This window comes from Vicia villosa, unplaced genomic scaffold (assembly GCF_029867415.1).
Source record: "Vicia villosa cultivar HV-30 ecotype Madison, WI unplaced genomic scaffold, Vvil1.0 ctg.001598F_1_1, whole genome shotgun sequence".
Taxonomy (NCBI): Eukaryota; Viridiplantae; Streptophyta; class Magnoliopsida; order Fabales; family Fabaceae; genus Vicia; species Vicia villosa.
This window is the reverse complement of record NW_026705670.1, coordinates 85,873-99,869: the sequence shown is the minus strand read 5'-3', so window position 1 is coordinate 99,869 and position 13,997 is coordinate 85,873. Positions and strand designations below refer to the sequence as shown.

Sequence of the window (13,997 nt, the reverse complement as noted above, 5' to 3'; positions counted from 1 at the left end):
CTAGGGGTTGTTCTACACATACCTCGTCTTCAAGCAGTTCGTTCATAAATGTAGATTTGACATCCATTTGGTAGATGGACCAATTATTGTTATTTGCAATACTAACAACTAGTCTAGTGGTTTCAACTCTAGCCACTGGTGCAAATACCTATTCAAAGTATAAGTCTTATCTTTGAAAAAATCTCTTTGCAACTAATTGAGCCTTATGCTTGATTATTTTACCCTTAGGATTTGCCTTCAGTTTGTCCATCCATTCTACACCAATTAACTTGTTTCCTTCCGGTAGGTAAACTAACTCTTAAGTCTTATTATTCTCAATCGATTACATCTCCTCCTTCATAGCACAAATCCACTTTGGACCAATCAAGGCCTCCTCTATTTTTGCGGGTTCAAATTCAGCCACAAGTGCAAATTGGACGAAATCACCATCATTATTGATCTTGTTATCATGGAATCTGTCACAATCTTGGAGTATTAGAGGCAAACCTCGTTGCCATGTTGATATTCTCACATTCTCTTCAATTCGAACTTCATCGAGGGCTTCTTCTGAATTATCAAGCACTGTAGGAACTATTTTCTCATTGATGTAACCGGTTACAACTTTCTGGTAATCGGTTACAGGCTGCTGCAGATACTTGATTTTGTCAAAAATGACGTCTTGCATGATCACGATTCTTATTTGCTCCATCATATAACTTGTAGCCTCTGGTAGAGTGATACCCTACAAGTATCATCGATTCTCCTTTATCATCCAGCTTCTTTCTAAGTTTTCCCGGCACATGTTGATATGCTACCAAACCGAAAAATTCTCAAATGATGCAGATTTTGTTTAAATCTAAACCGAGATTCCCTCGGTGCTATCTTCTCAAGCTTATTTGTTGAACATTTATCTAACAAATATACAACGCTAGACATCGCTTCTCTCCATAATTCTTTCGGCAAGTTCCCCCCTTTCAACTTACTTCTCACCGCGATCAATATCGATTGATTCTTCCTTTCGACAACATTTTTTTGCTATGGTGTATAGGGTGGTACTACCTAATGTAATATTCTCTCTTGATCACAAAATCTCCCAAAGTCATTTAATACATATTCGCCTCCACCATCCGTTTTGATAATTTTGAGTTTGTGACTGCTTTACCTTTCAACCATGGATTTAAATTTCTTAAACACTTGGAATATCCTATCCTTTCTCTTGATTAGACATGTCCATTACTTTTTACTATGATCATCGAGAAACAAAGCTTTGGACAATCTATCAACCTATCTGACCTCACAAAGCATTTGTATTGTCCAAGAGTAAATACAACCTACAATACAATAACATGTGATTTACCAATGTATTCCAATGAAAGTATGGCCAAAATGCAATTTTTGTGACAAGGGTTTACTAATAAGCCTTTTTAACAATGTAATTAGAAAATTTGAAAGGAGGTGTATCATTAGAAAAAGAGTATAATGATAGAAAATTCATAAGGCCCAACTATCATACTTCTTGTTTCCTTCTTTTTTTCATCAATTATCATCATCTTCCTTCTTTCTTTTCTTCTGATTCTCGTAAAAACCCTTCTAAAGAAGAAGTAGCACTGTGTTTTTCCTCTTAAAACAAGAAAAAATGGCTCACTCGTTAATAAGAAATTCCATCAAATCTATAAACCCTAAATTACTATCCACGCTATCAGTTCCCCGGATCATCCGCCGTTTCGGCTCCGTGGCCGCCGCCGACGAGGAGCAATCGTCTTCCTTCACGTTCTCAGCGGAGGCAGACAGCGTTCATTTGAGAGCACCGGCGGCGAGGAGGAAACAGTCTTCATCGGTAACGATGCCGATGTCGTTCATGACGGGATCTATAGTTGGGAAACGGTTTTACAAGGAAGTGAAAACGAGAGAAGCGGATGATGGTAATGGCTGGACAGTGATGCTTGATTATAGAACACTCAAGACACCTGCTAAGAGGCCTCTTAAGCTTCCCACTCTTGCTCTTGCTAAGGCCATTGCTGCTGAATGGGAATATCAAGTATGATTTTGGTTTTCTTTGTGCTTTTTGTTGTAATCTATAGCTAGCTATGAAGCACGTTCACGGAAAACACGAGACACGTAATCACCAGTGTCTCTGTGTACACACCTCTCTATATAGATATATAGTTATAGTTATTTCTTTATTTTTTAATCATGTTGATATTGTAAAACTGATTTTGACTTGAGTTGCGTGTCAATGAAGTTTGGATATTTTGAATCATCTTTAATTGTTGAAGCTTAGGAGGATCATTTAGAGTTAGATGTGTAATGAATTTGATTTATTGTTGTAGCAAATAGATGGCATAAGACCTTTCACAATGCCGCTTATGAGACTTGCTTGCACTGCCTTGGAAAGAGTTCCTGTGACAAGGCCCAAAATTATTGAGCAATTGATGAAGAAATTTAATCAAGATTTAGTGTTTTGTCGTGCTCCTGATGACAATGATCTCACAAGCGGAGTCCATGGTATGTTGCTAGTTAGTGATATTTCCTTATATATGTTTGATATCAGTTAATAGTGTTGTGATTTTCTGGCTTCCTGTCGTAAAATAGTAATACATTACATGCTGAGTATATTGAACTTGGAATGTTGGAGTCATACTTAAAAATTTATTATAAAAAACATATTTTTAGTGCTTTTTCTTATGGTTTAATTTAACTGATGAATGTTAGGATGGCTAACTAATTTGACATTTTCGATGAATGTATTGAGAAGGGATGTTGATGGTTTTGGAAACATAGACTTGACTGTGGTAGTGGCAACTATTTATATTCTATAGCTCTAGTCACGGTGCAGTTGTTGCTATATAAGAAAGATAAATAACAGTCGCTTCTATAACTAATAGTGTCATGAACTTATAAATCATGTGAATTAGTGCTATATTGCAGGTATTGAGTTTTTATAGTTTATACCTATTCCTATGAAAAGGATTTACCATGAAGACTGATGTTGTGATTATATTATTCGCAACCAGTTTTCATGTTTGCCTCATCTGCTGAAGATGTTATTAAGAGAATATTTTTGTTTTACCTTCTTGGAGTGAAAAAATTTGAGAGAGTATCGGCGTAGTGCCTATAATAGAGAAGATGGTGGAAAATAGATTTAGGTGGTTTGGGCATGTAGAGAAGAGACTTGGTAGATTTTGTAGTGAGGAGAGTAGGCCAGATGGAGTGAAAGCAAACAAGAGAAAGACCATAAGAGAAGTTATTTAGAAAGATCTCGAGATTAATGATTTGGATAGAAGCATGGTCCTTGATAGCACATTATTGTGAAAGTTGATCCATGTAGCCGACTGCACCTAGTGGGATAAGACTTAGTTGTTGTTGTTGTACCTTCTTCGGGTGATAAAATTACTTTTACTACAATGCTGTTGTTGATGAAATATTTTTAGGATAAGAGACATTTTAATGATCTTGAGACTGATGTGTGGAAATAATTAAATGTGAATTTATATTCATGCAGATCGCCAAGTTGAGAAAATTGATCCTCTGCTAGGCTGGTTGGAGTCAGAATTTGGCGTTAAGCCTGTTGTATACTCCAGCTTTTATGGTGGAAAGCAGGATGATGGTCTTGCGGCTGCTGTAGAGAACCTTCTAAAGAAAACAGATGATTGTGAATTGGCTGCAATTGATGCTATTGCAGCATCAGCACACTCATTAACTATTGCCATTGCAGTGGTTCAAGGGAAATTGCAAATTGAGGAAGCAATTGAACTTATTAGACTTGAAGAAGATTTACAGGTACTTGCATGGCACATGGCTGTGTGTTCTAAAATCCGTACTCTTTTCATTGTTATCTCTTCTCTGAGGAGTATTAGCTTTGGGATCAGGGGATTCTTCTGAAAAAATTCGTTGAATAAAAAATACTGTTTTCTACTGTATTTATTTGGGTTCATATCAGTAAACATGATATGAGATGAAAATGTCTTCATTCTCTTTTTCAGGTGGACAAATGGGGCCTGGTTGAAGGTGGTCATGATATCGATGTAGCTGATCTTAGGGTACAGATTTCATCGCCGGTTGTATTTCTTGGTTTGTCAAGAAATTTATAGTTTTAACCTTTTGTTTTGTTGTTAATCATCCCAAGTTATTTTTAGCAGCATGAGATGGTCCATGTCCTATCCATGACTTTCTTGTTTTGTAGGTTTTGTTATTGTTACTGTTTTGTGGATGAGTTCTAAGTTATAACAAAATGTATAAACAAGGCTTTATTGTAGCCTAATTCGAGGAAGCATAGACACTTCAAGTAGTAGTTATATTGTATCTCAGGGCGTGTTTAACTCAAAATTTGTGTTGAACATTTTGAATAATACAAAATGTACTTTGTAATTGTTTTACTTTTTTTTTTTGAATTTTTCTACCAGCACACTTTCAACAACAATTAGGTAAAGTGTTCATTAAAATTATAAGTACTTTCTATTTTTAAAATAGTTTAGCTTAAAACGTTTTCAGACAACTAAAGAGACATGTATACAGATTATGCATCGATTTCTATTATAATCACTTATGATTTTTATCTCAACATAATTTTTATTATTAATCAGTCTTTTACTCAATCCTCCTAAAATATAAGTGTCTTTTGACATATTTAAATATATAAGAGGAATGATTAAAAGCCTAGTAGCTTATATTATTGCAACTACAATTTTGACAATTTAGGGAGTGGACTCAGCATAGTTTTTTTTGTAACAAGACTCTGGAATGCATCTAGCAAATTACTTAATTTTTTAGCTAGTGGTTGGTTAAAAAATTAAATAGTGTCCGCACTTTATTTACTATTTTGAAATAAATAAAGTGTCCATAGAGAAATATGGCTAAAGAAAAAGACATCAAAATTCATAACATGGAGAAGCATTTTCTTTTGATTACTTCAATATACAAGTTAAAATGAATGGAATTTGCATTTGCTGATAAAGTTGAAACGAAAAAAAGAAATACAATAATGTACAACATGGTGGTTATTCATGTGCTTCTCAAGGATCTTCTTGACAACATAGAACACAGAGTGGTGGATGTTTTTTTATATCACAGTTGCAGCATGCGGTGTCACAATCATTGTTGCATCCTGTAAAAACATCATTATTCTATCTTCTTAGTACTTAGAATAGAAACATGCTTTTGAATGTATGTCAACAGTGTCAGTCTAGTATTAAAAAGAATATGGATGAGAAACAATTGCTAGAGTGGAGAAGAGTCTCATGTTTATCTACCATAAATTATGTTTAAGTATTCATACAACACCATAATGCTATATGATAAAACATTATGCATTGTTTGATCCATATAATTGTCATTATTGTGTTGATCCATCACGAGACACTTTACCTGTTACAGTAACATATTGAGATGATTGGATGTGCTGAGAAATCCTAAACATTGAAAGACGGGTGCTACCATGGACATTAATCCCATGTTGAAAAGAAATCGTGAAAATTATAAGCCAAGCTACTGCTAACAACTTCATGGCCTGTTATGTTGATATCTATGGTATGTGAAGTTTACTCGTGTATCGTGTTATATAAGGATCACATGTCCTACTCATATGACAGTTGAATTTTTGCCAAGGTATTAAATTACTTTCACATGTCCACACAATTTTATGTGTGCTATGATTAGGTATGAGGGTCATTATAAAGTTGTGTTATTTTATTGTGCAATTTAAACTCTGGTCACTCATATCAACTCTATGAGCAAGCACTTCATATTCAATATTATTCTGATCAAGACTTTATTTGTTACAATAGAGCATCAATGGTAAAATAAATACACTCAACTACCATACTCCTAACAGGAATAAGATTAATATAGAAGACAGATAGCCTGATCTGATTTGAAATCATAAAGCACATATCTTTAAACAAACATGGCCACAAGGTAGCAAATGATGAGAAAATTTAAGCTTTAATATACTGATTGCACAATCTTTTAGACTGTCATTCAAAGGGAGCTTGTTTATGCAAAATGGCTTTCAACCAATTTAGGAGATGGGTTCTCTATTGGCTATTTAACATTTATTTCAAAAACTAAAAGGCAATATAAAATTTGTTGGTAAAGTTTCGCAATGCAAACACAATCACGCTTCTAAGAATTGGATTTCAAGCTTTTGGCTGAAGCGACTTGATATGTGCAATTTGCTTTCCAGGGTTCAAACCCTTTGGACAGGCACGAGCACAGTTCAATATGGTGTGGCAGCGATAGAGCTTGAATTCATCATTAATGGATTCCAATCTCTCCGTAGTGTACTCGTCACGGCTGTCACTTATCCACCTGCAAATTCCATCAAAGACAAATATATCAGCGGGAAACAAAACACAACAAAAAAAAACAACCGCCAATACTTCTCACATCTAAAACAGTTACTATTGGACAAAAAACATATGTTCAAAACTAGGATGAATAATTTAGTATACCTTAACTCCATAAATGTTTTAAACAAATATCTATAATACATGGAAAACTTGGAATAATACTGGAAAATGCAGACATGTATGAAAAACCAATTATACCAGAGAATTGTGCTGAAAAAACAAGTGAATATAAATATGAAGAGATCTGAAAAGAAACAATTATATGTTACATAAATGTGCTTAGATGATTTAAGATCTATGCTAATTTGCTAAGAGTAGCTTCTAATGTGCACAAGTCACTCAAGTGGTGCATGGTGCAAGACTAATTATTACCATTAAATTATAAGAAAGTTCCACCAAATGTAATGGTATACCCTCCACACAAAATTTCTCTCATTTCCTTCCCATCATGCTCTCACTGCCCTCTGTCCAAAGAACAACAGCACAATAAGCCCCCAATTCACAGACAAGACATCTCCATTATAACGAGTTATCGGTTTTTGTCATCACTCTCCCTTAGCCGTATACCCAAGAACTTTCCACATGCTCCCTGAGGAGTTGCCGTTTCAGTCTTCCGGCAACCGGCGACAGACACTACCTAGCAAAGTCAATTGCTGAACTGTGCGAAATTAACCAAGTTGTTGATGATGTTTTGATGCTGGGAATCAAGGGTTCGTTGATTTGGGGAAAGGATTTGGAATTAATGTTTTTGGAATGCTAGTCGATGTTGAGGAAGATGACCAATATAAATTCCTGGAATATAGATGAACTTTGTAGAAAATTTTAATTTCAATGGACAAAAATTTGGGATTTAAGTCCAGCTTTGAATCCCAAGTTATGTCAGTTGGAGACTGTAAAAGTAAGTATGTAAATATGATTGAATTTGAAGGGAACAAGTCAAAGTTAATTGATTATGGAGGTTGTGAAGAGGCTGTAGAGCATTCTTGAAGGGGAGAGAGAGAGTAATGAAGGTTCAAGTTTAGTTGTGTTGTTGTTCTTTGATAAAGATTATGGGGAAGAGGAGAAGAGGAATTTAGTAGAGTGCACACATTGAGTTGTACTTTATGATCTAATGGTAAAAACTAGTCTTGCATCAAGCACCACTTGAGTGACTCGTGCACATTAGAACTTGCCACTTGCTAAGTATTAGATTTGAGAATGAACTAGGTCAAAATCCTAAAAGCATGCTTAAGTAAGGAGAATTAGCCAAGTTTTTGTAAGGAATATTTTAGGCAGGACTTAACATAAACTCAACCCTTCCTGCATAGGACTAGACATTTGGAATGCAAGACTAACATGAACAAACATAATAGATCATACTAGAATTATAGAACAAAGTGGGCCTAGCTCAGCCCCAAATTAACAGAAGGATCCCAAGGTTACACAAGTCTTCCCAAGGAATATTTTGGTCACACACATGGCCATTATGGGAACACTTAACGTTAAGAATGCCATGGTATTACAGGTTCCAGAACAGAATAGGCACCATTACCATGTTCTATATTTTTGTGAAAAGCTAGAAGGAAAAGGAGTACCCATAGCTCTTGAGTAGACAAAGAATTTAAAACTAAAACTATGTTAGGTGACACAGGCGGATAATTCATGAGAACAAAGAACGCCAAACCCAGAGGCAAAGCTCCACATTGAACATCCTACTCTTATTAAAAGAAAAGGCACTGAAAATACTATTTCATCCTAGGCTTGTATCTCCCAAACTATTTAGCAACTTAAATCTCAGATGGTTTCTGTACAAGCAAATTCTGTAGATTGAAACCCAGCACAGTCTCACACTTTACTTTTGCAATAAGCCAACAACAATAGTACAAACAAAATTGAAGCTAAGTCCATCAATTAAACCCATCCTTTCATTTCCACCTAAGAAAATCAATCAATCACATTATGGCAGAAATCATAAAGTACCACTCAATTCCATTATAACTAACAGTCCAGATCCAATAACCTTAAAATTATAATAAGAAAAATAAAAAAACAGTAAATATTGCGTTATGGTTGGGTTGGCAGCATGGATAATACAAGTTTGTTTGTAGGGAGATACAAGCGTACAAGCAAAGATTAGAAAAGGAAAAAAAGGGGTATGATAAAACTTGACACTTCATAAAATGATGAGAAAATGGAAATATATGAGGTGGATAACGAATTGAATGAGGCAAAAGATAAATCTTTTGAAGTTTTATACAAGTCATTAAACACCAAACACGGGGAATGACATGTTTATAGGCTTGTTGAAGGTGATAAGCAGAATGCAAGAAACTTAGATCAAGTGAAATGATTAAGAATAAAGAGAGTAAAAATATTGGTCACAGAATAATATATCACAAAACAATTCAAGGTTATTTTCACAAGTTATTTTGTGAAAAACATGCAAACTTCAATGGAGTCAAATATCTTAACCACTTGAGAGGACCAAATTACACCTTTTATCATAGAACTACAGAACTTGTAATAAAATATACATTAGAGAGAATGAACCATATAAAAAAAGTTGGAACAAATAATACAACTATTGAAGTATGAAAGTAGCTGGGAGAAAAAGATAAATCAAATAGTTGTTTACTTAGTTTATCTAATATTGAGGCCAGGGAACTAGAGGACAAGCAATTTGCTCCCTATTTTAGGAACGAAGATGACATTCAATTCAACATTGGGCTAATCACGGGGGATACATTAGTGAGCCCTTTTATTGAAATTACAAGAGAAAACTAATGGAGAAGTAATAGACCCTTAAAGTGAACACTTGTATGCGTACTTTAGAAACAACGAAAATACCATAAATTAATTTCACTTTTCATTAAAACAAAAAATAAATGAGCTAGCATTTCATCTTCTCTCTGTCACAATGGTTCACATTAAGAGCTTTAAGTCTTCTTAATAGCAAGTTAAAACAAACACATATTTTTAGAAAATGATTTTACAAAGTAAACCGTTAATTAACCTATTTGGTTTTGTGCCTCTAAGATCAAACCCTAGTATCTTCGTAGAGTTTCCATAGCTAGCCAACAAAATTTAAAGAAAAGTCCCCGGACAAAATTTCCAAAACAAAATATATACAAGGATTCAAATTTTCATCGTAACCCTTGATTATCACAACCAAACTAAAATAGATGGGGAAAAAGCTTTCTCTTTTTCATTCTATCATGCACAATCAGACCATGCTCAAAAAACAATACCAGCACAAAATGAACTTCGGAATTCCAATGCAATCTTTAACAAACAGACAAACCACATAGACAAAACAAAACAAACAAACAAACAAACAAACTAATGGAAAATCCAGCAAAAGACAATGTAGTTCCACGAATGCAGCACCGACTTTTCAAATTGATGCGGTATTGTTTACATTCAACCACTCCTATTTTCTTCAACTGTTTGATCGGTGTTAGGTTAATTATCCGATTTTGCGAGAGTGTTTCAAAGCTTACATATATTGGAGTTACCTTCCAACCTCAACACACTAACACTAGCTACATTCAATCACTTCTATAATTTTAAATTACTAGCGCACAAATCTTAAAAGCTTAAAAATCAATGCGTTACCTATTAGCATGGAGCAAAGCAGCGGGTCCAAGATAAGACTCAGGGTTCCACCAATAACTAGGGCAAGAAGTGCTACAGCATGCACACAAAATACACTCATACATCCCATCCAGCTTGGCCCTATCCTTCTTACTCTGAAGAATCTCTTTCCCCGGCTCCGACGGCGGATTCTTCCTCTTCAACCACGGCTCAATACTCTTATACTGATTATAAAAATTGGTCATATCAACCACAAGATCCTTCACCACAAACATATGAGGCAGCGGCGTAATCGTCGTATCCGCACCCTCCGACGGAATCTTCGTCAAGCACGCAAGTCCATTACAACCGTCTATATTCATCGCGCAAGAGCCACAGATCCCTTCGCGGCACGATCGACGGAAAGTGAGGCTCGGATCGATTTCGTTCTTGATCTTAATAAGAGCGTCGAGAACCATAGGCCCGCACTCCTTGAGGTTGATTTCGTATTCCTTGAGTTCGGGCTTTGACGGAGAGTCGGGATTCCAGCGGTAGATTTGGAATTTCTTTAGAGCGGTGGTGTCGCGGGCTTTAGGCTGGACCTTCTGGGCTTCGGCTTCGGAGGCGTGGGCTCGGAGTAGGGTTAGCCGAGAAGCCGGGGAGGAGGATGAGAGTTTGTTGATGGCTCTCTTGAGCATCGTTGAAGCCATTGTTGAGAGAGAAAGATGATGACGTGGCGGTGGTGGAAATGGGTTGAGAATTGAGATGGTTTTATGAGTGCGATGCGTGGGGAGAACACGAAAATGGTTAATAAAGGGTGGTTGTGATGGGAATTTGGAGAAGTTGGGAGGGTAATTTGGGAATTGGGAAGTTTGTTTTCGTGGCTTATTTTTTGTTTTCGTGTCGGAATTAGTTGTGATGATGCGGCGGAATTGGGAGCGTTGGGAGATGGAACGACGTGGTGAGTTTTTAAGGTGTAGTATAAAATTTGGTGAAGTTCGCTGGATGTATATGAGGCTCGTGGTCGCAATGCGCCTTGCGTAAATCAAATGGTTATTGGTATCTTCAATTTGACGCACAAGTGATAAGCTCAAAAAATAATTTTTCTTTAAATATTTTAAATACAATTTATTAAATGATTTTTTATAAAAATATTCTTTAATAAGGGGAAAAATTGTCAAACAATTTATTAAATGATTTTTTATAAAAATATTCTTTAATAAGGGAAAAAATTGTCAAACAGTTGATTAAATGAATTTTTATAAAAATATTCTTTAATGAGGGAAAAAATTGTCAAAAAATATTCTAAGGATTATAAGTATTTTTTATTAAAATGAAATTTTTATCAAATAATTTAGTAGTTAGAATTTTACCTTGTTCATGCACCATTATCAACTGAGTTGATTTAATAAAAGATTATTAATTTATTTTAAAATATAAAAATTTAAATTATACATACTAAATTATAAATATTATTTTAAAAAAAATAAGTATACAATAAACACATTAAATTTATTAATTACTTTTTTAGTATGTGTGGAAACAAAATTTGTTTAGTTGTAAAAGGCTTAAAAATTTATATATTTACAAAATTAATTAAGGGAAAAGCTAACATGTGCCCCAAAGGCACAAGTTAATGAGATATTTATAGAAATATTTTATTGGAACACGTGCATTCAATGTATCGAAACTTTAAATTTGACTTTATTGCATTTAATTACATTTTATTTTTTCTAATTATAGTACCCTTAGGACACATGTTAGCATGACCCATTAATTAATTATTTTTCGATAAGCAAAAATAATTAATTGTATCTTCTTCTTTTTAGGTTTGACGTAAAATTTAATTTGTTTTCTTTTTACAATCAATTTTAATATTTTTAAATTTAATACATATATAAAAATTGCTAAATCTTTAAAAATACTTACATAAATATAAATAACTTTAAGACAACTGACTGATACTATTAAACAATTAATTTTAGTTTTTTATACAAAAATTATGAGTAAACAAGTAATTTTATTTTATACATTAGATAATTTAAATAAATAGATAACACATATTATATGTAAACAAACAAAAAGATAATGAAAATAAAATTGTTTTTGATATAAAAAGTGAAGATAATATTCATTCATATTTTTAAATTTTTTTAATAATAATTTTAATTTTCTAAAATTTAATTTTAATAAACTATTTTTTAACATTGTTTTTTGGACAAATTATTTTCATTAGTTTAATATTACATTATATTTAATTTTTTTATTTATATATCATATTAATTTTTTATTTTAAAATTTAGTTTATTTTATATATAAATAACTAGTTTATTTTTTATTTTGATTACTAACTCAACAGAAATTTAGAATAAAAATTGAAACTACAAAGACTGAATAAGATAAGTTTTGTGATTAACTTTTCATATTTTATTGTGCTAAAAATTCCTTATTGCGATATGATATCAGTTCTAACACATTTTAAATTTAGAATAAGAATTTTTAATGTATAATAGTATTGATTATGATTTTTTTTTGTCAAATAGTCTAGTTGAAATTCACTCTTTAAAGATAAATAAGTGAAATGTTGCAGATTCAAACTCATGCTCCTACATCTGATCTAATGCACATGTATAACTACTAATTAAACTGCCTTAACACGTATTGGTTATAATTTTTAGGGTTAAATAAGTTTTAGTCTCTATAAATATTGCAGTTTCATTTTTAGTTCCTCCTGGATTTTGGCAACGGTTTTAGCTGGTTTTGACAACGGTTTTTTTGTAAAAATCGTTGCCTAAAGGCAGGGAGGGACTAAAAATAAAAATTGCAATATTTATAGGGACCAAAAACTTATTTAACCTTAATTTTTAATGGTATTATTATATTTATTTGGTTATTGTTTATATTATTCCGCTCATAGATGAAAAATACTTGATGGTGAAGAAGGATTCAGATACTGTTGAGCACCCTTCTAGTATGATGGAGTGGGGTAGACCTATTATGACTATTTAGCAAGTGTATTAAATTTATCGAAGTAATAAAATTTATAAGTTCGTATTCAGATAGATTATCTTATTTTAACAAAATCATTCAAGTGCAATAGAAAGTAAAAATGAGAGTTTTCAAGTTTGCTTAGATAAAATATAAAGCATAAATAAAATTGTTTTAAATTTTGATCTGATTAATGGTGATTAGGTTTTATTTGAATTCTCTAAATCTCATTGTTGATGAATGTGTTTATTTCTTTAAAATTGATTTCACAAAGTTACGGCAAATTAATATGGTCGTTATACCCAATTATTTGGTGTATAACTCATTAATTTAAACTACAACTCCCTAATCTCTTAGGCTAGCTGGGTAGTAAAGTCATGAAAATTATGTTTGATAATTCTTTAGTCATAACTAATAATCATTTTATGCAACTAATCATTTATCCATAAATTAATTATATGGTTGAACAATTACTCTAGTTTAGGTTTATAGAGTTAGAGTCAATAATCATTACAAAGGTAAGTTCAATTCATGATTTCATAAACACACAAAATACATTACACAAAAGGGTACTGAATAAAAACTGCAATATCAATTTATGCGAATGATACAAAATAAGTCATATGTCTCAACAAATCAAAATAGATCATCTCCTAAACCTTAATGAATAAAACTTAGATATTCCCACTAATACGAATCATAACTAAAGTAATAAAGAAACAATTCATGAATCTTCGGTTAGAATTTGGCTTCCGGTGGTGAAAATCTTCGAGATCTTCATTTGATCTTGAGCCAATCACATTTCCATAACCCACAAAGTTGTAAAATCTTCACGATCTTCACTTGATCTTGAGCCAATAATCTTTCTAGAACCAAAGCACTCCAAGATTGCGTCTACAATAATCTTCACTTGAAATGTCGAAAGAGTTAGAAACTCCAAGATTTCATCCTCATCTATATTCACTCGATCCTACCGAGATTCTCTTGGAGAATAAATTGCTCTTTTTTCTTCGCTAGAAGTCAGTCTTCAAAATTCATGATTACAAAATCTAAATCTTCAATCTAAGAATACACAACAGACACTATTATAAATAATATTTTTATGGCAAAGCTTTCATCTCAGATATTGAA

The 13,997-nt window shown here is 33.1% G+C and overlaps 2 protein-coding genes across 2 annotated transcripts; one reads left to right on the top strand and one right to left on the bottom strand.

The window, feature by feature from the left end:
- The first annotated feature begins 1,506 nt into the window (after window positions 1–1,506).
- On the top strand, window positions 1,507–4,403 carry LOC131635944 (uncharacterized). Its single transcript, XM_058906581.1, has 4 exons — window positions 1,507–2,017; window positions 2,310–2,484; window positions 3,482–3,759; window positions 3,963–4,403. Exons 1-4 carry the CDS (start codon window positions 1,616–1,618, stop codon window positions 4,068–4,070), a joined length of 963 nt encoding a protein of 320 aa, XP_058762564.1. The 5' UTR covers window positions 1,507–1,615; the 3' UTR covers window positions 4,071–4,403.
- A 1,497-nt stretch (window positions 4,404–5,900) lies between these two features.
- Window positions 5,901–10,875, bottom strand: LOC131635958 (succinate dehydrogenase [ubiquinone] iron-sulfur subunit 2, mitochondrial-like). Its single transcript, XM_058906592.1, has 2 exons — window positions 9,921–10,875; window positions 5,901–6,285 (listed from the first exon to the last, which is right to left on the bottom strand). Exons 1-2 carry the CDS (start codon window positions 10,586–10,588, stop codon window positions 6,114–6,116), a joined length of 840 nt encoding a protein of 279 aa, XP_058762575.1. The 5' UTR covers window positions 10,589–10,875; the 3' UTR covers window positions 5,901–6,113.
- Window positions 10,876–13,997: the final 3,122 nt, after the last annotated feature.